The 25,169-nt window shown below is 44.7% G+C and overlaps 1 protein-coding gene across 2 annotated transcripts; it reads right to left on the bottom strand.

Annotated features, from left to right (window-relative positions):
* Window positions 1-1,383: 1,383 nt before the first annotated feature.
* On the bottom strand, window positions 1,384-23,801 carry HSF5 (heat shock transcription factor 5). Of its 2 annotated transcripts, XM_074923077.1 has the most exons (6): window positions 23,267-23,801; window positions 19,870-19,926; window positions 16,409-16,465; window positions 10,476-10,573; window positions 6,143-6,301; window positions 1,414-1,534 (listed from the first exon to the last, which is right to left on the bottom strand). In XM_074923077.1, the coding sequence occupies exons 1-5, from the start codon at window positions 23,799-23,801 to the stop codon at window positions 6,215-6,217; spliced, it is 834 nt and encodes a 277-aa protein (XP_074779178.1). In that variant the 3' UTR covers window positions 1,414-1,534; window positions 6,143-6,214. The 2 variants fall into 2 exon arrangements, with proteins under 2 accessions (XP_074779179.1, XP_074779178.1); XM_074923078.1 differs by lacking the exon at window positions 6,143-6,301 and having other exon boundaries at window positions 1,384-1,534.
* Between the last annotated feature and the right edge of the window lie 1,368 nt (window positions 23,802-25,169).

Here is a 25,169-nt window from a genome sequence, read left to right as displayed (position 1 = left end):
CCGCCGCGGCTCGGCCCCCGGAGAAGGCTGCGGCTGCCGCGGCCCCGGCCCGGCCGGCGCTCTCCTACCTGGGGCACGGAGCGAGGGTGGAGCAGCCGGAGCCGCCGCCCCCCGCGGGGCCGCGACCGCGGGCTCCCCCTCCCGCCCCGCCGCCCGCCTGCAGCGCGGCCCGGCCGCGGCTCCCGGTGCCCGGCGGGGCGGGGGCTCGGCGGCGCTTCCCCGGGGCGCGGGGCCCCGGCCGGGCGGGGACACAGCGGCAGGGCCCGGCCCGGGGAAGGGCTCCGCCGCCTCCCTCCGCTGCCCTGCCCCGGCTCCGGCGCATTCGGGCCCGGCAGCCCTCTTGGGGCGGCCGCTGCGGGGAGGTTTCGGGTCAGGCTGATGTCAGAGGTCTGGAATCCGACTGTTCTTCTCCTCTGACATCACGGCGAGGTGAATAATACCAGAGGTCAGACCTGTAACCCCCCAGCCAGGTGGCAGCTGGCACTCTGCAACCCCGCAGGGGAGGGAGCGCTGCAGCGGGGGCACCGGGAAACCGCTGCCCGACCAGTGCTCCCAGTGCTCCCAGTGCAGGCAGCGCCCGGCTGCCGCTCCCGCCGCTCATGGAAACGCACATTCAGGACAGGCAAGAGATGATCGGGAGCTTTCCTGGTACGCGGGCAACCAGCTAAGCCCCGGACTCCACAGAAATTAATAAACGACACAAAGATTCGGTCCGCTTTTCTTCAGGCTTGTCTGTGTGGCAATGGTTGATAAAAGCGTCAGCAAGAACTGCCCAAACGTGAAGCGTTTTTTATGAACTATGATACTCTATCATCTGCAGTTTAAACCACAAAGGAAACACAAATGCGAGACCCATTTCAGTTTAAAAATTCATTGCAGATTGCTGCAGCCACGCTGCCTAAGCAGGGGTATAAAAGAACATCCTCAAGGTAAACCCCGCTCTGTTCCCATTACAAGAATACAGTTAAAAACATCTTGTTACAGAAGTTACTTCCTAGTATTTACTGGCTGTACATTCCCAGTAAAGGGCCACAGTATGACTGCAAGCAGAGTGTGAGAACACCAAACGCCACCTATGCCGAGAACACTGTAGCTTCCAACAACGTTCAATAAAAAGATTCCAAACAGAGCACTAAAACCAATTTGCCTCCCAGTAAGAAAGTTTTGAGAAAGTTTTTAAGGCTTCCTGTGTGCAACAAGTTCAGACTTTCCATAGCTAAGGAATACAAGTAGCTCAGCAAACTATCAGCACTCGGACCACTCGACGCTCTCTAATTTCACAGGTAGAAAATTTAATGGTAGAGGTGTAAAAAAATGGAGCATCTAATCCCCTACAAAGGTAAAATGAAAGCACAGAAATAGTGATTTAGTTTGAGGGGTTTTTTAATTAAAATGATCCCAAGGGACTGTTGTGTGCGAAGCCCAGCTGGCAGCTGCTGCACATTTCAAGCACTTGTCACCCACTTCTCACACTCCTGTTTCTTCCTTCAGAAAAGACTCCTGCTGCAAGCTGTATCTCCCAGCACATGGAGATCTAGGAAGAAAAGGGTAATACCCAGTATTAGTCCTTGTATAGGTTCCACTTGGCAGCACACACAGCAATTGTACTTCTGTCAGGTACTACAAAACAGGGCCTGAAAGGCAGACTAGAACTTGAGAATTTGAGGCCTACAGCTTAAAGAATAGGAATTATTCTAGTTTTTCAAAACTTTAAATACAAAACAACAAGAAAACAAATTGTAAGAAAGGTGCTCCCATTCTTCACGAGATATTATTTATATGTTCATTCACTACCACGGATACCAACTGCCAAACGTTAATTACTGTGAAACTCTGGCAGTAGCTACAGAAATGCCCATCCTGCTTGTGACGTACACCTTCATTTACCCAGAAAAAGCACAATTGCCTCAAAGTATGCCACAGCTGGTGCCAAGATCCTAGAGAAAACTCATGGTGGCACAGAGAGACAAACAAGAGACTCCCTTTTTTAAAAATTACCTTGACCCACAGTAAAATGGAGATACTTCCCACGTGTGGCCAGATCTTGCAGGTCAATGATGTGAACAAGTACCCTGATAAAGTCACAACAGCACTACCACTGCAAATGTCACACATATGAACTTTTATCTCTAAACAGACACATTCACATCTAAAGAGAAGAACTCTAGCCGTTGTTCTTTTTCTCTACTACAAAGTTCCTGCCCAAGAGGCACCAGTTCTGCATTTTCTGACATTCGCCTCCTGCCAAAGCAGACGCTGTTAGGAACAAACCTTGAAAATGCACAGGGGTGGAGAAACAAGGGGGCTCGTAACAATGGGGCTCTAAATGAGGTCAAGTTAGGAGATGGGGTAGAACGTCCACTCATCCAAAAGAGCAGACTGCCAGGACCGGTAATCTGGAAGTCCTTCACTGAGCATATAATGAAGTAAAGGAAATGGCAACTGAGCTGGAGCAAGAAGCTGCGCTTCAAATTCCTGAGAGCAACTTCGCTTTGGGCTTCAGGCAGGAGATACTGAAGAGTTCAGGGCCAGGCCTGTCCCCACATTAACTCTTAACACTTTTGCAGGAGATCTCACTGGGACCTGCCAGGAAGACTAAATGAACAGTGAAATTATTTTTGTCTGGCAGGTGCAGGAAGCAGTTCAAGTGAACATATGAGAGCACAGGAGACCTTGCCTGTATGAAGACTTGCCCTTAGAAACTGCACCTACAAATCTCTTTACCTTGGAGTGAATGAGAGGGAATGCAGAATGACACAACCGTAGTGGTGTGGGAGTGGGTGGTAGATGTCTGAGCCAGTAGCATCTCAGTATTACGTCTGTGTTCTTGTAGCAAAAAAACCCAAACAGGACGCTGCCAGATTATTTGCAGGACTAGACAACTCACAAAAAATACATGGCCAGCCATTGAGAAAGAAATCCATAATGTATCAGTATGCTTAAATGCTTAAATCCAGAAGTAACTAATTCCCACTGCTCCACTCAGTGCTTCTAGAAACAAGGGCAGCAAACAAGGACTTCTCCAAGCAGAATCTGGTCCTTCTGATGCAGTTTTAGGAGAGGAAGCACAGCCCACAGGTATTAGGTCTGGTACAGCTCTATTCGCTAGCTGAGTGTACCCATGGAGTACAATGCAGAGGAGATGCTGAAGGATACGTGAAGAATTTACAGAGTTCCCATCATCATTTGTGAAGTCCAAAAGGACTCCTGCTGTATGTGGATGCTGCCAACATGACCAGACAGATTTATGCCAAAATCCCGGTTTACAGATGAGCTCAACTAGAAAGTAGCAGAGGAAGAAGATGCATCATCAGCACCTTCAAATCCATGTCCTCAGAAAGAGTCTGGGGCTGAAAAAAGCAGTCCCTGAAAGGTGAACTATCCCTCACACCTCCACGTGATAAACACGCCGGGAACTAGAGAGCCACACTCACTCACTCTCAAGAAAAACAGTGGGAAGGGAACAGATGACACAGCCTACACTCATTTGCAATGATGCATCTCAGTGCTGCACTCTCTGACTCCCCGGAGGACTCACAATTAAGTTCTTCTTCTCGTGCTGCTACCAAAGAAAATGGGGTCCCCCTGCCACATCGTCAGGTACCAAGACAATTAGTGTATGAGCAGTAAAGATACGGTTAAAGCAAACGCTTGCATTCAAAGCAAACAAAGATGAGGGTTCTTCACCCACTGTGTAATTAACCCATGTTAATGACATTAATTTACAAAAAACACATTGGACACTGAACGTTGATGTGGCTTCAAGAAGTGACTAGAAAAATTCACTGAAGAAAAGTTTACTGAGGCCTTTCCTACTTAATAGTACAAAATGCCTAAGATCCTCTTGGAGACAGGACAGTGCACTAGAGACCTTTCACCTTGACCCTGGTTGGCAGGATGTGCTTACACCTGGTAAACCAGAATTTAGCTGAGGAAGTTGGTGAAGTATGTCGTTTATCATTTGAAGAAAATGGTGATTTATGGTGCTGCAGAGATGGGCTGGCAGCTATGGAGGGAAATCCTGGAGACTATGTCTTAATAAAACAATAGTTGTCTTTCTTGCTACAGAACAGCTGCATAATGCAAAGAAATCCCGTCCAGCTCTTCAAAGGAAAGCAACACCTCCTCCAGAAGGGAGGGTTTGATTCTTGGCCCATTTATACAGATTATCACCTTGGTTTCAGCCCAGAGCTGCTCCCAATCACAGAGGTGACTTTTCCTCCCATCTTCATTGCAGTGGCCTTTGGTACCACATCATGTTGGCTCTCGCTGTGTGATACCTGGAATTTGGTGTCGCCACACAACAAAGAAAAGTGAAACATGTCAACAGCCTGTTGAATGAGATGGCACAAAAGGCTTTTCTATAGCAGGATACGTGTCAAAGGGCAGGCTCAGAGAACTTGCAGATGAGTGATCAAGGGAAAAGAGGAAATCAGACAGGACTCCATCACAATCAGAGGATAAGTTGTGAAGAAACACCTGGAAATTGTCATCATGCAACAATTTAGCACAGAAAGTTTAAGGAAGAAGTTGTTTCCAAAGACTCACAGGGGAAAGGAGGTACTGACAGACAAACATGTAGTCAGAGCAGCAAAAGCCAGCTGCTGTTTAAACCTCTGCTTCAGGCCTACAGCTGAAATGCAGGAGCTGGGCTGTGTTTCCCGTGCCCAACGCATTCCGGGCCCACGGCAGCCGGTCGTGTTTGGCTCAGGTGTGCTCTCGCTCTCTGTCTCTACCCTTCACGTGCACACCAAGCCTAAAGGCTGCAACAGTGGAAATGCAGACCTGGATGACTATCGTACGTCCCAGAGAGCAGGCTCTATGCTAATTATTGCTAATTAGTATTAGCCTGTTTCATCTCTGTGGAACAATCTTATGGAAATGCCTTCCAAAATGTTCCTGTACGTAACTACAGCTGGCACATCATGGAAATGTTTTGCCTTAGATACAAAAGCTGAGAAGTTTGCTAATTATCCATGACCAGGAAGTCATTGAAAAAGAACTCTCAATTCTGTGTTTTAAACAAAAGCCTGTCTTCTTTCAAGCAACAGGACACGAGGAAAGGGAATGAAGCTGTGTCGGAGGAAGTCTGGATTGGACGTTAGGGAAAGGCTGTTCACTGAGAGGGGGCTGGGTCACTGGAACAGGCTCCCCAGGGAAGTGGTGACAGCACGAAGCCTGTCAGAGGTCAAGGCTGACACTCTTCATCATCTGCTTTGGTTTTAGGTAGTCCTGCAAGGAGCAGGGAGTTGCCATCAATGATCCTTATGGGTCCCTTCCAACTTGAGATATTCTAGGATTCTAAGATGGCATCCAACCCTTTTTCTCAGCTTCTTGACAAAAAGACTATTCCTTCCTTAAATGTTTGAAACTGATGGGCGTTAGGAGATGAATTATTAACTAGCATCATTCTCTGGAATCTAGAAACTACCCTTTGAAGTGAGCAACAGCTCTTCAAACTCTACAATCAGCTCTTTGATGAACAGCTGTGAGGGAAAGAGCTTCTTGCGAGACTTGCAGGCTGCACCAACTGCTCCTCTAGAATGGATCCAAAGTATTCTTTGTGTCCTCTTACGTCTCTCTAATCTGTGGACATGTCGTTTTTTTCCTTTAGTTACTAAATTTGTGAATTGTTTTGGCCTCAGATGTTCTGCTGCTTGTTTTTCTCATGTGTTTCAGCACACGTATCAGCAGAGTGGTAGCAAATTTATTTAGTGATCTGAGACAAAAAGTTTGGAATTTTACATTCACTTCACCAGTTCGGTGGATTTTTTCCCTGTTACTTCAGCAGTCACCTCATTACTCACTGTTTCCTTCACAGCACTGTCACCCTCCAGCAAACCTATCTGTGGACTTCATCTCAATATTGTGTCATCCAGGTTTCTGACACAGCTGCCAGAACTTCAGGTTTTATTTACTGGTATAATTTATACCCTTTTCCACATAAGAGTAATTAGTGTAAGCATATCTATAGAAGAGTGTTGGTAAGTACACTAAGAAGTTGTACAATATTTTAACTGAGGGCACAGTGAAGTACTTACACTGCAGACAATAACTGAACACTTCTGATCTCCCCTTTCTGTAAGAGTTAGTTTCAGTGTAGCTGTCTTAGTGATCTCTGAAAAAATGTAGGATTTCTTACCAGAGGACTTGCCCTTGTATGAACTCAGATTTCTCTTCCTGCATCTAGGTCTTACAGATGAATCTGTCTCTTCTACAGATTTGTTCCCATGCTCAGTTCCTGAAGTGGTCTCCCTTCTGCCTCGGAGGTATTGGGTTCACAATTAACACTAGTATTCTCCTTAAAAAAAACAACCAAACAAAAAAGAAACCCAACGATCACTCAATATTCTCCTGTAATCATGTTAGGGACAAAATACTAACTGTTCTTCTCTGCTCCAAAAGGACATCTAACAAGTGTTGAACTCTGCCTAGATGGTTTACATAATAAGTGTTTTTAACTCAGAATTAAGGTTGCCAAATCGAAACTCAAGCTCTTACAAAATGTCATATTAAACAAAACATGAAATCAGAAAACTAGAATATACGAAGTCAGGGTGCATGTCCTCACAGTCTGAACTTTGCCCTCAGTTATCAAGCTATAAGAAATAAGCTAGAAGAAATCCAGGTCCACTCATCGTTACCAACACGTGTATTAGTCATGACAGATCTGGCTCAAACAACTTGACAGTGCTGTGTGATGCAAAACCACACGTGAGCCACACACTTCTCGTTGGGAATCTCACCCCACCCTGTCCAGTTGCTAAGATGTTAAACTCTAACGTGTTGCTTGCTTTTTGGAGCCCTCTGCTGCTGTTCCCTATGTATTTTGCAGGCAACCATGGACTGAACTGGTATATTTTCATGATCATGTGGCAAAAATCTGTAAGCTTTAAAAAAAAAAAAAGACAAACAACAAGTTCTGTTTCTGTTCCACTGAGGAAGTAAAGGCCCACAGTTAAGCACTTGGAGTCTACCTTTAGACAGAAAGATATTCTCACTATCGCCTGTTCTAAAGTATTCATCTCCTCTGCAAATATCCTATCAATCATTGTTCAAAGCCTGCAACACTTCCTTCCATTCAGGAAAAAAAGCTTTTTAAACCTGGTATGTGTGAGTTTATAGAGGACAAAAGGTCATCACACTTGGTAGTAAGATATTGGTAATTCCAACAGTCACCCTCTCCACCCTGAGTCTGTCTTTACTCAATGTTAAATACATGTGCATATTAAGAGAAATACCTATACATCCTTTGTCAAAGCTGTATAATGATATTCCACAAGGTCTGTGTGAGTACAGGAAGCGAATGCTACAGGGAGAGCTACTTCCCCACCACGCCTCCTCACTGGCTAGATACCCCTGTCCTGCAGCACGGGCTCTTCGAAAGGTGTTGTCTGCAGGTGCTGCATTAGCACTGGGAACACGGCCATGGGAAAACCCTTTGGCCGGCAACGCCTTTTGTCCAACACCTGAACCACAACCCCTTCCTCGGCAGAAACACAAAGAGAAGGAAGGAGGGCTGTGGTTCACTGCCTTCACCAGCTAGAACCCCCATTTCACGTGTGATGAACCTCTCCGTTCCTCGTGGCATTTACATAATAAAAGTTCTAGAAAAATGAGTAAGCAGCCTTAACCAGATAGTGAGAGAAGGGAAGATTTCTCAAGTGCACATCCTAATTTGTATACTTCACAGGACAACTGTTAGAAACAATAATACAAATGTCATTATTTTTTTAAAAAGAGAAAAATCAAGAAGATAAACTATCAGATGAAGAGTCATATCAGACAGGGGACGTAGAAATCAAATCACATTTTTTCCCACATTTATTTCTTCCATTTCCAGTTACCTCTTGCTTCAGTCCCACAAGGAAATACTGACAAATTAATAACAATGCCAACAGAAACAAGCAATTAGCTGGGCTGTTAGTTAAAGCAAAAACAAAGGGAAAAAGAAAAAAAAAATCACTACAATCCAATATGTAGCCTCGGTTCACACCTATGATAAAGCAGCGGGGAAATACTGCACTAATGGTTGTGAGCTGCCAGGACTGCTGTTGCAGAAAATAGCAGGAGCTTTCTCTCACAAGACTCCTTCCTACCCAAGGGCACCGATTCTTCACTCTGCCCCACACCCCACTTCAGGAGAACCCAAATGCAAAAAGAGTGAAGCTGTACCTGAGCCCCCAGGTCTGTAACCAGTTGTGATCAGAGGCAACACAAGTCTCAAACCCTGGTTTCAGAAACCTGACAGGAGATACATCCTCACCAGCCGCTACGTCTGGGTACAACATCTCTACCCCCCTGCCATTCCATGCAGTAATCCTCTGCAGCTTTTTCTGGAGAGCAAACAGCAGGCAGACAGACAGAAATTTTTCCTGCCAGGCTTACTGGCCCTGCCTGCCTGTGCTCCAGCCCGGGTCACCCAACACTTCCAGCAGGTCAGGCGTGTGCTGTACAAGCCCAGCAGCTGACCTCCACGCCCCGAGGAGCTGTGCCAGTCTTAATCTCTCCTACACTTCAAGGGATGCTTTCCGCAAGACTGCGTAAGGGCCAGCACAAGGTTTAGGCTCTCTTGTCCAACAGTGCCTGTTCCTCCTGCTGAGAGCACAAAGCCCTGTCTGGATCCAACAGAAACAGGGCTGACCATCACATGCCGACAGCCAGCGTGCTGATATGGCTCACTGTCTTCTGGAGGGGTCCAGCAGTTTTCTATCGACTTTGCCAGGGGTATCAAGCAGGCCACAGTGGGATCCAACAGCCTAAAGGGCCCTTCAACAGCTTCACACTGAAGTCCTGCAACTGGTGGGAGGTACCAGCGGGAACGATACAACACAAAAGTTCCGGCTTTTGTGAGGAGCGATAAAAATGCTCAGTCAGCCAGGGTTGATTAATCTTACGCTGTCAAGGGTTTGTGCAAGTGGTTACTGATGATCAACACACAAGCAGGCCAGGATGATGCAGCTGACTGCATCCCTCAGCAGAACTTTGGGGGAGTATCAACCCCGGAGCACACAAAAGGTGAAGGATTATTCCCCACAGGTCAGCGAGAACCACAGGCAAACTGCTGCCGTCTGTACCATCTGCACAGCCCCTGTCACCGTGTCCCGGGAGCAGCGATCTGTGCTACACCAGGACTCAGAAATCTCAAGCAGCCCTGTTGCTGCTGCTGTGTGGTATTTGTGTCATGTCAGAGACAGACTGACCTGGTAGAACTGACTTGCACCACAGCTCTGCCCTGGGCTGCTCTCACCGAGGATTCCCTTCCAGAAACCTCCACCCAGATGCACCAGCAGCTTTTGACTGGGGGTTGCCTGGGTAGAGTTGTATTATCAAAGCATCCACTAGTAAGTGCCCTAAATCTCTCCTGACTCCACACACTGCCCACGGACTTCCTTCTCCGAACAGCTGATCTCTGCTAGACTCTCTGGACTGTGTACTTACATTATCTTTCAATCTAGCCACAAACACCCTTGACAGCTTCTTTGGATCAATTTGCTACCCCAAACGCTGATCTCAGCCTTCTGAGATAAGTTATTTGACGGTGCCTTCCCATCACTCAGACTGATCCTTATGTCCTGGATGAAAAGGAAACTCATAATGAAAGTGAGAGGACAAAGATGCACTCTGTGAAGAGTAAGTACTAGAGTATCAACGGCATGGTTGGCCAGTGGCTATTCATATCCTTACACCAACATGTTTTCCTGGCCATAACCTGGCCATCTTGGATAAGTGTACATTAAAAAAAAAAAGATAAATAAAACACAAAGGTTGATATTTGTGAGACAGGAAACTGGATGATCAAGCTTGGGAAGGTCAACCCTTTTTCAAGATACATAAGCATAACTTGCTTTGCTTGTCCTCGGTGGGGAGGGAAAAAAAAGTATATGCATTAGGCTGTAGGAGAAAAGGAAACCCTTGCATTTTTACTTCAGATCTTTTGATATCTGATAAGCCAGGCCCTCCAAATAAGGTGCAGTTTCCACCAGAATTATAGAAAGCATTTACAGTAAGTACTGGAGTTATCTTTAATAAGACATCTCTGAGATTCCAGAAGTCACCTCAGTTTTTCTCATTCATCAAATGAAACTCAGGACTGCAGAAAGCTGTCTGGAAAAAAACGTGGAGCTGTTTCCCAGTATTTTCATAATGTTAAAGAATCTCTTTTTGTCCAGGCAAGGACATTCTTCAAAGATAAACTCATTCACTAAAACGAATTCTGGTGAAGTTAAGCAGAGAACTTACAGAGAAGAAACCACTCCACTGATGAGGACACCCACTATGCTGCCTGCTACCCTGAAACCTAACTTGAATCACAAAACTACCTGTTCGATGTTCAGTGGTTCTTTGAAATAGGTATTTGTAAACCACTTCCTCAAGAAGATCAAGTTTCAAATGTATATACTTCACTCCAGAAGTCCATCAAGAAATTCATACAGTCTCTTCCACTTTCGCCTGATTTCAGCATCTCTGCTCACCTGGAAGAAGCTGCAGTGGGTGTACATCGAAGCTGCAGGACTAGCACAGCCAGTCAGAGGATCTGTGTGGGCAGGTGGTGAACAAAGCTGCAGTGTAGCTGCAAGAATTCAAACACAGTGATCAGACTTCCAGAATTTGTGCCTCGTATGCAGAGTTCTATTGCTTACTCTGATTAAACATTCCAATAATCCCACACTAGACTAAATGCCCAAAATGGATTATTACCTCCCAAGTAATTTTAAAACTGATTCCATCTTAGAAAATATTTATTCTAACATATGTGTACACATACTAAAAATAGATATTGTAAAATTGATATACACACACCCACAGAAACTTCATAATCACAGTCTTTTGTATCTTAATGTCACCTTTTTGATTTGGCTGCTTGGCTTTCTCACCACAACATATTGATACCACAGAAAGTGGATTCACACAGCAAGAGCCTAGATGTTCACACACACACTGAAATTAAACAACGAGATTATTCTAAAAAGCCACTGCCAGATGAGGCAGTATTCTGCAGGTATTATTTTTTGGTGACATGCGAAGATAATTTAAAAGTAAGGTATTATTTGCAGGACAGATAATCTTTAAAATCTGCAATCAGTCTGAGAGAGAGAGAAATCCTTGATGAAAACAAATTTAGTCCAATGTTCATAAGAAGTAAATGTTATAACTTGAGATGGCAAACAGATCAGAACCATTTATTTGTAGTGCCTGACACTTACATGGGATTTCACACGAGGCAGTTGCTATGATAAACAAAATGATTTTTTATTATCTACACCTATTGCCCTTTTTAATATGATGCTGCTGAATCTTCATGCAGTTTGGAGCAACAAACACAGGAGCTGAACAACACAGAGAGAGCTAGTGGACATCGTTCTAAAGAAGTACGAGATACGTGTGTGACCCACGTTACTTCTGAGCAACTTTATGATGAAATGTGGACATCTTTCAGAAGAACATTCTATGACCTGTGAACATACTACAATTCTGGATATTGTCAAAAACCTAAATGGTATCTAGGTTTTACTCCAAAGTCTCTTTACAAACCAAAGAAAACCACCACAGAAAAATTTTGAAGGGCTATTGTATGAATGAGAGGCAATGACAAAGGAGAAATTTGTAATCTGCTAGAGGGATTCCAAGGAAAAACAAACACATATTACAAAGAACCTATTTTCTAAGAAAAGAAAAGGAATGACCTGAAGTGAAAAAGTGCTTGTGAAATAGTAGGTAATTGTAAAACATTAAGTCCAGATCATATACTATAAAAAGGTACAAGTAAAATGTAAATGACAGTTATTTTAATAGTAGAGCTTATAGCAAAGGCAACTCATTAATCAAACAATCACAGTGAGAAGACTAGACTGATGACCCATTTGAAATGATATTAAATGCAGAATGTTGCATAAAAAGAACAGTTTGCATATGGTGGTGACTGATCTAATAGGAAGAACAACTCCATCTCTGGAAATATCATGGGAGTCATGAATGTAGTCTTAACAGTAGGCAGTAAAGAAGCAAATCCAATGTAAGATGGAGGTTGATTTTAGGTAAGTACCACTCATCACCCATAGTCACAAAAGGAGAGTCACCATATATCCAAACAACCTGTTAAATAACACTGAAGGAAGCATTTACTGACGGGCAGTGTTATCAAAGGCAATCCATTTGTAATACTTCAAGGCTTCAAACTGAATCAAGATTCAACGAACACACCTGCTTCACTCACATGCTTTTTGTCCTCCCCTGTTCATTGGAGAGAAGAAATTTCTAAGATCTTTTGTTCAAGATACAGTTAATCTAGTGATACCCAGCAGAAACTACCAGCTAAAGCCCATTCTGTCACCAGCTGTTATGAAATAATTGAGAGTGAACATGGATCTCGTTTGAATACTACCGAGACAGGGATGAATGGCATCTTATGGAATAAATTTATATTTACTGAATAAATTAACAAAAAGATAGAGCCCTTTCCATCAAACAAGATGGATCAGCCTCACAATAGATTTGTTTCTGCCAGAAAAGAGACATACTTCTGCCTATACAAGCTATGGATGGAAATTTTCACACACTCCGTAGGACACACTATGGGGAATATGAACACTGATTTTTGAAAATGGAATTGTGGTCAGCAGGGCTATAACCACCCCAGCAATGGACGCCCAAGAACAAGTGGAGATCAGTGAAGAGCACAGGTCACAGAACAAGGAAAGGACTGAACACTCTGCATCACAAATACTCTTGCACAGAAGTCAAAAGACCATATTTCAAACATACTGAAAACATATTTCGATATCCAAGGAGGTTGCAAAGAAATCAGGCAAAGAAATCAATACTTCTAAAGGAAGTTATTTAGAAGTATGTTAACATACAATTTATAAGGAAATACAAGTTTTAAATCTGACAGTTGATAAGAAAAAATAGAGGGAAATAGAATGGAACAGAGAATTGGTTGACACTGGATAATATATAATGGGGAGGAGTCAACAAGACTTGTTTTTGTTTAAGGAAAGGGCTTTAAGATAAAGGCCTCCAGTAGGTAAACAAACATGGATAACGGACATTGCTGATACGGTATTTGGATTTCCAAAAAGGTTTTAACAAAGTCATCATCAGAAACTCTTACAAAAACTGAGCAACAACAGCACAAGAGGGAAGGCTGTACATTTAAGAAAGAATCTGTTTTAAAGATACAACATGGAAGATAGGAATAGTCACTTTTCACAGGTAAATGATGTCACCAGTGGAGGTCCTCAAGGACCTACACTGGAACTCATGCTGCTCATCATTTTAATAAAGTACTTTAAAAATTGAGTGAGTGAGCAGTGAGGTGATGCTTGCTGATAATACCAGGTTATTCACATCAGAAAACAGCAGTCAGCTATGAAGACATGGGAAAAAAAACCTTAGGAGTTTCCCAAAGCCACCACCCACCAGATAAAGCTCTGTGTTTAGGAAAAACTAATTTCACACAGGAAATGATGGGTTCTTAGTTGATGATCGGGAGCTAGATCTTGGTATTATAGTAGAAGGCTTCAGGAAGATCTCAGCTTGACACTCAGCAGCTGTCAAAGACCTCCAAAGTCACAAATGAAACAATCATATTGTTAGGGATTAATACAAAAGGAAACAGAGAATGAAATAGGAACATTATTTCTCCACTGTATAAATCCATAACTCACCTATACCTTGACCACCATGTACAGTTTTGGACTCTGCATCTCGCTAAGAGGATAAGGGGCTCTGGGGAAGCAGCACGCATGGTGCACAGAACCCTCGTACAGAAGGAACAGCCAGTGGGTGTCCCGGTTTCAGCTGGGATAGAGTTAACTTTCCTGGAGCTGGGAGGGGGCACAGCTGGAGGCCGGATTGGCCGCTGGAGCGTTCCAGACCATGTGACGTTGTGCTCAGTATATAAAGGAGGTGGGTTCCCTCCGGCTGCAGGCCCCGGGATCTTCCTTCTGTCGGGGCAGCGGCCAGGGGCGAGCGGTGAGCAGGCACATTGTGTGTTACCCCTCTGTACTTTCTGTTATTGTTTTGTGTTATTACAATCACTAAACTGTTTTTTTTTTTTTTAATTCAGCCCAAGAGTCATCCTTGTGTTCCCCGTCCCCTCCCGCATTCACCGAGTGGGGAAGGGTGAGCGACCAGCTGCGTGGTGCTGGGCTGCCGGCCATGATCAGACCGTGACAGTGGGGCAGGACTCTCCAGTCCAGAGAAAATGCAACTGAAGGGACTAGGATAGAGTCATTTAAAATCATGAACAGTGCAGTGAAAGGGATCTGGATATAGACACATTCACACAAAAACCAAATGGAGATACAGTGAATATGCAGTAGGGTCAAAGAGACAAGAAGAGGCACAAAATGCCATTAAGCTCAGAAATGCAGTCCTTGTCACAGATGATGTCTATGCTACAAGTCTACATTGGTTGGGAGAAACAGACAAGTTCATAGAAGTGAAATCCACTGAGGGCTATTAAACACAACTGATCTTGGGGTTTATTAATTCCCTGAGCCCACACTGTTGGAGGAATTCGGAAAAGCATCAGTCTATGCTTGCTCTACTCCTGCACTCCTCCTTGGGCATTGCTGTCAGAGGAAATGATGAGCTATATGGACATTTGGTCTGATCAAGGCTATTCTTGTTTCCAAAGCAGGGAACTATTCATTAGAGAATTATTGAGGCATTCACTAAATCCTGTTTTCTTGACACTGGAAAAATTGGATGAATTGTATAAGAATAAGCACATGAAATAGCTGGAGGGATGACAGTATTAACATCACATTCTTATACACATCTTCCTCCTCTTGAGACACTATTATTTTGTGGGCTCTCCATGTTTCAACAGATAAGAACAAATCAATCATAATCTTTGCTGAAGACACAAAGGCTACAGCTCTACCAGAAAACTAAATGCATCCAGATCCGTTTTCTGGCACAGACTCTGTTAATACTATTAAAATCTTTTACTCTTCCAAGTCAAAACAGTCACATCCAAACAGCCTGTCAGGACCAGCCCCAAGCCCATGCTAACTGCTGAACCAAGCACAGCACTTTTGGGGGAGAGTGCTAACGAGGCTAACGATCTAATGATAGAGCTCATCAAGACACCCAGGCACATTTCCTGGCAAAGTCTAATACAGTAGCACAGACAGAGACAGCTATGCTTGAGCTCAGCCATGGTTTTAGCAAATATACATCTTGCCAAATCTATGTGGAAACTAGAACCTAAATGTAAATAAAATCTAAGACCATCAGAAAAGCTCCATGCTTACAGTTTGATGGGTAGACATTTGTACTACATGCTTTTTACAGGTTCCAATACTACATGCAAGCTCAGGAAAGCTGAAAGCCCCAAGATAAATGCAATCCATATATGATCAGTAGCAGATCTTTTCCTAGCTTGAACAACCACCACCACTTCTCTAAAGGTCTGTTGGAAATTGAAGGAACACATGTATCATCTCTATGCATTCAAGATAGCAACAGACATGAGTAAGCATTACTATCACCTCATCTGGGTCAAAGTGCATGAGACTGACACTCTTCAGCATCTTCCATTCGAATTGAGCACACACTAGATGGAAAATATCAAGAAGAAGCTTTAAGACCATCCTTTCAGTATGAATTTATCATGTCAGGTCCAAAAGTTATGCCTAAGAGAAGCCTCAGAGAACAGTACTCAAAGCTGTGCAGGAAATTAGGGAATGCAGCAGTGCCCGTTCCTGCCAGACCAAAATAACCTATCATGTGATTTTTCCAATTCAAGGTAAGGGCAAGGAAAAGAACAATCATTTGCTTCAGCTTCTCTTCTGAAGAATAAATACACTTAAGTGAGGCTGAAAGTTTTAGCAGAAACATTTCAGACAGAAGAGTCAAGAATTTTGCACTTTCTAGCCTTGAGTACATAAAAAAAAACCAACATGAAGAAGCTGAGCAAGAAAATAAATTAAGATTTAAAACAGTACCAGCAGAATGAAATATTCTACACAATACTTTTGACTGACCTTTGATGATAACAACTGAACCTGGGAAAACGTGAGACCAAGGACTAGTACACTACTCTTCAACAAGTTCTCAGTGCTTTAGGATCATCATCCCAGCTCTGCTTAAGTAAAAAAAATATGAAAGTTGGCCTGACACTGACTAGTTGTGAACAAAAGTTTTTCTGCTCGCCCTTCAACCTCAACAGAGATTCTGCAAAAATCAGGGGACGCTCAAAATCTGGCAGAACAACAGGAACACCCAACACAGAAAATCTTCTTCCTCTAAAGGTGTCGCTTCCTTTGAGACTTTACCCTTTCTATCTAATTCTCACTTGAGATATACACATGACAGAGCATTGTCGAATAATATTTAAAGGTACCACTTTTAAATACCTCTTTTAAAAAGCAAGTGCAGAATTTTTTTTTCCTACCCGTTGGATAGTTGGCTTGATGGTAAGGCTGATGAAGCTGTTGCAAAGTCAGCAGTCCTGCAGAGGGTACAAGGCAAAGTGAAACGAGTGTTAAAGAGTTTTCACAGTCAATGAAAAGCAGCATGAGGAGCTACAGCATTATCTGGGAAGATGGCCTCTGCTCCACTCTACTTAACCCCGGAACAGACTCTTACACCTGAACGTCCCGGAACTGCTGCAGTGGCACATCAGCGCAGTGCCAGGGCACAGGGGCCCACACAGCACTCAGTCTCCTTCAACTTGCAGCAACAAGGCATCAGTATTTAGAAACGTGATATAAATCAAATAAATAGCAACTTACTAAACCAAAGTATTTAGAAAGTCCTGTGTGTTCAATCAGACAATTTTTTTTTTTTTTAAATAAAGGAAAAGGGAAATCATAAAGCAAGACTTTACCAAACTCCAGTGCTGACAGCTCACAGACAGCAAATGGAAGGACAATGCCAAAATCCACCAAGTGGCTTTGAAAGTACTTTAGGACGAGTCATTTAGTACGTCAAGGAAAAAAATTCAAAGCCAACTTTTTTCCAGCCAGCTCAACTAGTTTAGCTGAGACTAAAATATCCCAAACTTTGCCATTTTGACACTCTCCAGCATCTTCCATTCCACTCGAGCATGCATTAGATGGGAAATATCAAGAAAAAGCTTTAAGACCATCCTTTCAGTGTGAATTTATTATGTCATTTCCAAAAGTTACACCTAAGAGAATTTAGTTACTCATCAGAAAATAGTACTCAAAGCTGTGCAGGAAATTAGGGAATGGAGCAATGCCCGTTCCTGCCAGACCAATGACCACATCGGAACGGGCCTGGATACAAAAACTGTGCAAGCCCTGACCCTTTGGCAGCCAAAAGCCTGATGAAAATGAAGGTGATACACAAGGTCTTTTCAGTAAGGGAAAATGGGAAAGACAGTGTTGTTTGAATTTAGACTTTTAGGTGGGATTAATTGCCTTACTGCTACATAGAGTCAGTCTAGCAGCTCTGCACAGTGAACAAATAGGCTCCTCAGAAAGAAATGAATTCTCTTCCAAAGGCATACATCTAAGAAAGCTGGAGTGAGTCAACCTCTGAGAGGTGCCCGTTTCTCTTTACTGACTATATATGTAATCTAGATGGCAAGCCCAGGCATATACAACTAACTACTATACATTCAGATGAATCTGTGGCAAGATGAATCCTACAACTAGTTTTACAAGTGCATTACTAATGCATCTAGTCTGCTTTTCTCAAGGGAAAATATGGTGCTATTCATATTGTGTTAAAACACATGTTTTCAGCTGCTTATTTATTTTAAGAATCCACTTTTGACCACGTGAACTTTAAGCCTTACATACAACAAAAATCATTTATCTTAACACAGGGTATATCATTCAGAATAACATGATTACTCCTAAGCTACCACTCACCAGAAAGGTTATCATCTGTAAATAAACCCTACAGCCACAGACCTATTCAAAAGGCACAACTGGACTTTTGCAATGTCAGGTGGCACCAGTAACTAACATTTTTCACATGGTCTCCTTGACTGATTTTTTCATTATTAGGATAGTCTCTGATAATAAACCTTCACTGTGTTTCTTTGATGCAATCCTACTACTGCCAAAGGTTTTGCAGGTAGTTGAAAGTAAACAGAACTAAATCCTTAAAATAATCAGGATCTAATGCTAGTGGGAAAAAAGATCCAGATAAGCTTTTTTTTATTTTACTGCCCTTTCAATAAGAATCATAATGAAAATCCGGGGAAATCTTTTTGTCACTGAAGTAAACAAACAATTTTGAATATACCTAAAAAGAAATCTTTTGAAAAAGTTCTCCTTTGACTTAATTTAATGGGACTTCAATAGTGAAACAAAAAGAGTCAAGAATAAGATTGAACATATAATCTCTAGTCGCCTCACTTATGAAATACAGTATTTTAAAATTAACTATCACTTTCCAAATAAGCTAACCTTGGTGTTGTGCTCTCAAGATGAAGGGAAGCAGACTTTTTCATGTGGACATATGAAGAAATAAGCTTTCTGCATTCTCTATGTTATAATATACAGAAGAAAGGATAAAAGAGAAATTAAGAGAAACATAGGAACAGAAGTAAAGACACTGAGACAGTCCTAAGTGACAGAAAAAATTCAAAGATTTTTAATAGTCTGTAGGAAAATGTCAAATTTACCTTCTCAGAAGTACTAGTGAATTAATTGAAGTTTTCAAAAGCCTCAGATTCCATACACTTCCCTATTTTAGTTTGAATTACACCTTAATTTTTGTACCTTGCAAAATCTGGTATGCTTCCATCATGCTCTTCCCACCGCCGCCCACCCCAGAAGATTTTACCTGTACAGCAGAGCCAGTTTATCCTTTGAACTTTTATAACTCCAGTGAGAGAGACTAGTATCACCCAGTTACAGAGATCTACGCATCCATGTCTAAATCTATGCTAGTCTCCCTCAATATTTTGTCCCTTCACAAAAATGATGTTATGGAAAATAGTGATTACTCTCTGAAATGTTCTCAGCAGAGGTCTCAGAAGACACACACAAAAGACATGGAGATTCCCTGTGTACTTGGAGAAAGACAGCAGCCACCACATGTAGGATTTCTAAACAGGGCTATCTACCTTAGTGAAGGTGCAGCTGCCAAGGGAGGAACAGGCAGAAGGAAAGAACAATAACTGAGCTTTAGTTTGTTCAAGGAAGGACTCACAATGTTCTGCATTTCACAAGCGACAAACCAGGCCACCACCCCCCAAAAAATATCACGTGATTTTTCCAATTCAAGGTAAGGGCAAGGAAAAGAACAATCATTTGCTTCAGCTTCTCTTCTGAAGAATAAATACACTTAAGTGAGGCTGAAAGTTTTAGCAGAAACATTTCAGACAGAAGAGTCAAGAATTTTGCACTTTCTAGCCTTGAGTACATAAAAAAAAACCAACATGAAGAAGCTGAGCAAGAAAATAAATTAAGATTTAAAACAGTACCAGCAGAATGAAATATTCTACACAATACTTTTGACTGACCTTTGATGATAACAACTGAACCTGGGAAAACGTGAGACCAAGGACTAGTACACTACTCTTCAACAAGTTCTCAGTGCTTTAGGATCATCATCCCAGCTCTGCTTAAGTAAAAAAAATATGAAAGTTGGCCTGACACTGACTAGTTGTGAACAAAAGTTTTTCTGCTCGCCCTTCAACCTCAACAGAGATTCTGCAAAAATCAGGGGACGCTCAAAATCTGGCAGAACAACAGGAACACCCAACACAGAAAATCTTCTTCCTCTAAAGGTGTCGCTTCCTTTGAGACTTTACCCTTTCTATCTAATTCTCACTTGAGATATACACATGACAGAGCATTGTCGAATAATATTTAAAGGTACCACTTTTAAATACCTCTTTTAAAAAGCAAGTGCAGAATTTTTTTTTCCTACCCGTTGGATAGTTGGCTTGATGGTAAGGCTGATGAAGCTGTTGCAAAGTCAGCAGTCCTGCAGAGGGTACAAGGCAAAGTGAAACGAGTGTTAGTTTTCACAGTCAATGAAAAGCAGTATGAGGAGCTACAGCATTATCTGGGAAGATGGCCTCTGCTCCACTCTACTTAACCCCGGAACAGACTCTTACACCTGAACGTCCCGGAACTGCTGCAGTGGCACATCAGCGCAGTGCCAGGGCACAGGGGCCCACACAGCACTCAGTCTCCTTCAACTTGCAGCAACAAGGCATCAGTATTTAGAAACGTGATATAAATCAAATAAATAGCAACTTACTAAACCAAAGTATTTAGAAAGTCCTGTGTGTTCAATCAGACAAATTTTTTTAATTTTTTTTTTAAATAAAGGAAAAGGGAAATCATAAAGCAAGACTTTACCAAACTCCAGTGCTGACAGCTCACAGACAGCAAATGGAAGGACAATGCCAAAATCCACCAAGTGGCTTTGAAAGTACTTTAGGACGAGTCATTTAGTACGTCAAGGAAAAAAATTCAAAGCCAACTTTTTTCCAGCCAGCTCAACTAGTTTAGCTGAGACTAAAATATCCCAAACTTTGCCACTTTCCCAGGTATTCCTTGTATTCTTCTCTTAGTTTCCTGACTTAGTTATTATTTCATTAAATGGTATATGCTCTCATACCGTGACGGATCAATTTCTATTAGAGGTTTCAGTGACTTTGTTGAGACACTGACAGTAACACCAAGAACGCCTGTGCTCACCGAATTCCTAAAAGAACTGCTGTATTTGTGGTTGTTCGTCAGTGTTGTGTAGGGCCATGCTAACTACAAGTTTCAAGACAGTTTACATCACTAGGGTTTCTCTAGAAGCCCGGCTTTCTCAGATCCCTACTTCCCAATTCTTACTTGAAAGGCTTTTGATGGAAACTAAGTCAAGAAATGGGTAACATAGAGTCATTGTTCTGCAAGTTCACATTAAAACATTAAGAATCACTAAATAAATACCTCCTGGCTGTGAAAATTTAGTAAGAGTGAATGCATAGGACTGTTTATTTCCCATTAAGTATTTTTACCATATATAAACAGAATGAACAGAAGTATGAGACTTCTTCTGTTTATATTTTATCTTTGGACAGGGAAGTTAAGATTATCTAGCTTTAACACATAAACCAGACACCAGAGGATGCCAAGTTATGAAGCACCAGTTGCTTTACAGGAATTGTTCCTGGATGTCTAACACAGAATTACATGTTGGAAGACATCTGGAACAGGATGACGCTTTGCAAACAAAAATATCTTCTATCTATCAAATTACCTCACATTTACAGCAAAGACATGCCCCTAAATAGTCAGTACAGAGCACACAGTAAATTATCAGCCTGTCAGAACTCAACTCCATACAGAACCTGCTGTTTTCCTTGTTCTATCTTTCTAGAAACTCCTAGAGCAAAAGCTCTTTAAAACTGCACCTAGAAAAACAGAGGCCAAAAAATTAAAAGGCTCTATCTTTCTTAGCATTTACTCTACCAATGGCCTACATTACCTCAGTCAGACCAGATTTCATCGAAGAAGCCTGGAATGACTCATCTCAGTCTTAACAATGTTAACACCAGATCTTTAATTGAAATGCCTCCTCGCCTCCCTTCTCCAATGCTTCGTTTTCTTGGTATAAGAGGTGTAGTCCCACACACATCACAGAAAACACCTCGTGAAAGTAGATGACAATTCCTACCCTGAAACAGTAACCCAGGACAAATACTATGATATCCTACTCTGTCCTAAATGCAGACTGGTGCTGCAGGGACCAGCACCATCAACTGCTTCTCCCCTTCTCCTGGTTGCACAGTCCTGCTGCTTCTCCCACACGGAGCCTTGCAGCTCCGCACCCACGAGGTGCATCACCCTGGGCCCAGGGCCAGCCCCAGAAAGGCCACTCAGGTCTTCTCCTCGGGTCATCGTGCTGAACCAACACAGCTGCTGTATCAGCTGCAAGGAGGATGGTAAACACATGACCCAGGGAACAGGACATAGGACTGCTCCTCTGGCAGCAGCCCACAGTATGAGCAGACTCCGCACTGCAAAGCAAGATATTCTCAACTCCCTTACCCACTGTCAGCTACAACACTCTCCTGTTTGTATCCAGCTTGTGGAATAATCCTCTGAGAGCTCAGACTTGTCTTGGAAAATTCAGACCCTCTCAAGGAGGCTTACAAAGAAATAAAACACATTCTGGGGATTTTCAACAATATTATTTCCTATTTAGCTCTCATCTACTCATTCAATCCTCTTTAAAAACTACCTCACTTGTAACACTTCTTCAGGAGGCAACTGAAAGAAATCTTATGACCAGGTCTTTGCACAAAACTGACAAGATGCTCAAGTTGTCACTTCACACGACCCACCGTCTCACGCAGATTTATGAAGCATCCCTGCTGATGGGCAAGGAGGAGTAACGTTCATCTGGGAGAGCTATGCCAGCTCCAGAGATGGGGCAAGGCTGTTCTCTGTGTAGTACACAACGGGGACTGTGTTGTGGTCTACAGGCAGACTGAAATATGTGAACCCCGTTACCCGTGCTGACCGGCAGCAAAGAGACCTGTGTGAACAACCACTGTTCTCCTACGGTGGCTGAACCGAGCGGCCACCAGCCAGGACAGGGAACCCTCTTCACAGAACCATCTCGGTTGGAAAAGCCCTTGAAGCTCCTCCAGCCCAACCACGAACCTCACCCTGACCGTTCCCAACTCCACCAGATCCCTCAGCGCTGGCTCAGCCCGACTCTTCAACCCCTCCAGGGATCCCGGGGACTCCCCCCTGCCCTGGGCAGCCCATTCCAACGCCCAACAGCCCCTTCTGCACAGAAATCCTTCCTCAGAGCCAGCCTGACCCTGCCCTGGGCAGCTTGAGGCCATTCCCTCGGGGCCTGGCGCTGGTTCCTTGGCTCCAGAGACTCATCCCCCCTCTCTGCCCCCTCCTGGCAGGGAGTTGCAGAGGGCCAGGAGGTCTCCCCTCAGCCTCCTCTTCTCCAGACTGAACCCCCCCAGTTCCCCCAGCCGCTCCCCAGCAGACCTGTGCTCCAGACCCTGCCCCAGCTCCGTTGCCCTTCTCTGGCCACGCTCGAGTCATTCAATGGCCTTTTTGGGGTGAGGGGCCCAAAACTGAACCCACTCATCGAGGGGCGGCCTCCCCAGTGCCGAGCCCAGGGCTCAGATCCCTTCCCTGTCCCTGCTGGCCATGCCAGTGCTGACACAAGCCAGGATGCCATTGGCCTTCTTGGTCCCCTGGGCACACTGCTGGCTCAGGGCAGTGTGATTTCCAAGCCCCGTGCCACCCAGGGCTCGTCACACCCACCGCGGCCCTGCACAGCCCCCCCGCCTCACCAGGCCCGTTGGCCTCGCCGGGAGCGGGGGGCAGCAGCAGCGGGTCCTGGTCCGTCAGGGTGACAAGCAGCTGCTGGTAGGCGGTGGGCGGGCGGCTCTTCACCTCCAGGCCGGCCGCCAGCTTCGCCTTGTTGGCCTTTGTCAGGCGCTTCATGTGCACGAGGAGGTCGGGGTGGTCGCGGACAAAGTAGGGGCTACAGAAGTGGTGCAGGGGCCCGGAGCTGCCCCCGTCCCCACCGCTGCCGACCCCCGCCGCCTTGCTCGTCTCTGCCAGCTTGCGGAAGCCGTACAGGTTGAACTGCCGGGTGAGGCTGGCGAAACTCCTGGTCTTGAAGAGGCCGGTGGCCCCCGGCGCCCCATGGCTGCCCGGCCCCGCGCCCAGCACCTCCCGCTCGAACTGCGGCTGGTGGATGATCAGCCCCTGGCCGCGGGCGTCCCAGCAGATGGACGGGAAGCGCGGGCTGTTCGCCAGCCGCCACAGCTTGGCCGGGAAGTTGTCCGGGTTGATGTCGGCGGGCAGCTGCGGCTTCTCCATGGCCTCCGGGGCGGGGGGAACGGCCGCGGCGAACGGCCGCGCTCCAACGGCCGCCACGCGAGGGCCGTCGCGCTTCCCCCCAGGCCCCGGGCATGTGCCCGTCGCCCGGCCCGCCGCCCCCCACAGCCCCGCACCCCCTCAGCCCCCACAGTCTCCCCCTTCCCTTCAGCCCCGGTCCCACCGGCAGCTCCCATCGGTCCTCACTGGGGGTGAAACCTGCTGCTGGGAACGGCCCCGCCGCCGGCCCGGCGGGCGCGGGGGGTCCCGGAACCGGGGGGCGCCCGGCCCGGACCCGCGGAAGGAGGTTCAAAACGCGGGTGACGTGGGGCAATTGTGTCCTCCCGGGGAGCCGGCCTCACACCGCGGGGGCTGGGCCCAAGGGATAGGAAACACAGAATTAAATCAATTAACTCCCGCAGGATAGTAATCTTGAGGAGCGGGTGGTAAACGAGGCGATGATTTCTGCTGATCGTCCTTCCTCAGGACAGCAGCACCGCGACGGAGTGCAGGTCTACCCGCGCACTCCCTGCCTGGGGAAAACGCCGCACCTGGGGGAAGGGCAGCGCCGGTGAGCATGATGCGGAATCCTCATGTAGGTACACGGTGATGTCTTTGAACTGGTGATTAGCACTGATGATTAGCCCTCATGAAAGAAACGATGACAGTAGAGCAGATGTTGGAAGGTGACAGCTCATACTTCACTGGCAGTTCACAAAAAAGGGAAAATGAGTTTAGAATGGATTGGATGTTGAATACAGAGCAAATCAGGAATTATAAGTGTCACATTTGCCCCCCCACCCCAAAAAAAAAAAAAATCCAAAGAAAAGTACATCCAGGGCCCTTAAAGGTGGCACCTTTGTCATTGCCAGTCCCCAAGCCCCGCACTGGAGGAAGCCCAGAGTTCACACCCAAGATGTACCTGTTGGCCCCTTAAACTCTGGACAGAGTTCCGCTGTGAGCTATGGCTGCAGGCAGACTACGGGGACTGTGGGGACTTTTTTTTCCCTAGCATAATCATTCTTACTGTTTGAGAACAAGGATCTTCTATGAACCAAAAGGGGAAGAAGAGCAAGGAGCAGGGAAAGGAACAGTGCGTAACCTCCCTCTGCTTGCACCCTAGTCCTGTGACAGAAAATTACATTCTACTACGTGGCTGCCCTCAGAGCACAAAAGCAGACAGGAGGCTGAGCACCTGCATACTTCCTAGCCTTAAATACATTATCTTGTCATTGTCATAAAATTTCTTAGCAAGAAGGTACAAAATCAAACCCTTTCTCTAACAGAAATGATCCTTATTGCTTTGGTTTACAACACAGACCCCAACCCCAAAGTGCAGTAAGCAGCAGTACTGCTGCCTGCCAGTTCTAC

Source organism: Athene noctua, chromosome 19 (assembly GCF_965140245.1).
Source record: "Athene noctua chromosome 19, bAthNoc1.hap1.1, whole genome shotgun sequence".
Classification (NCBI taxonomy): domain Eukaryota; kingdom Metazoa; phylum Chordata; class Aves; order Strigiformes; family Strigidae; genus Athene; species Athene noctua.
This window is presented reverse-complemented; position numbering and strand designations above follow the sequence as displayed.

Bases quoted from the DNA above. Each gene is read 5' to 3' on its own strand.
- HSF5 (XM_074923077.1), bottom strand. From the start codon at position 23,801: ATGGAGAAGCCGCAGCTGCCCGCCGACATCAACCCGGACAACTTCCCG. The intron at 19,927-23,266 runs GTGAGGCGGGGG...TACCCTCTGCAG, and splicing joins CGGCGAGGCCAACGGGCCTG to GACTGCTGACTTTGCAACAG. The intron at 16,466-19,869 runs GTAGGAAAAAAA...TACCCTCTGCAG, and splicing joins TCAAGCCAACTATCCAACGG to GACTGCTGACTTTGCAACAG.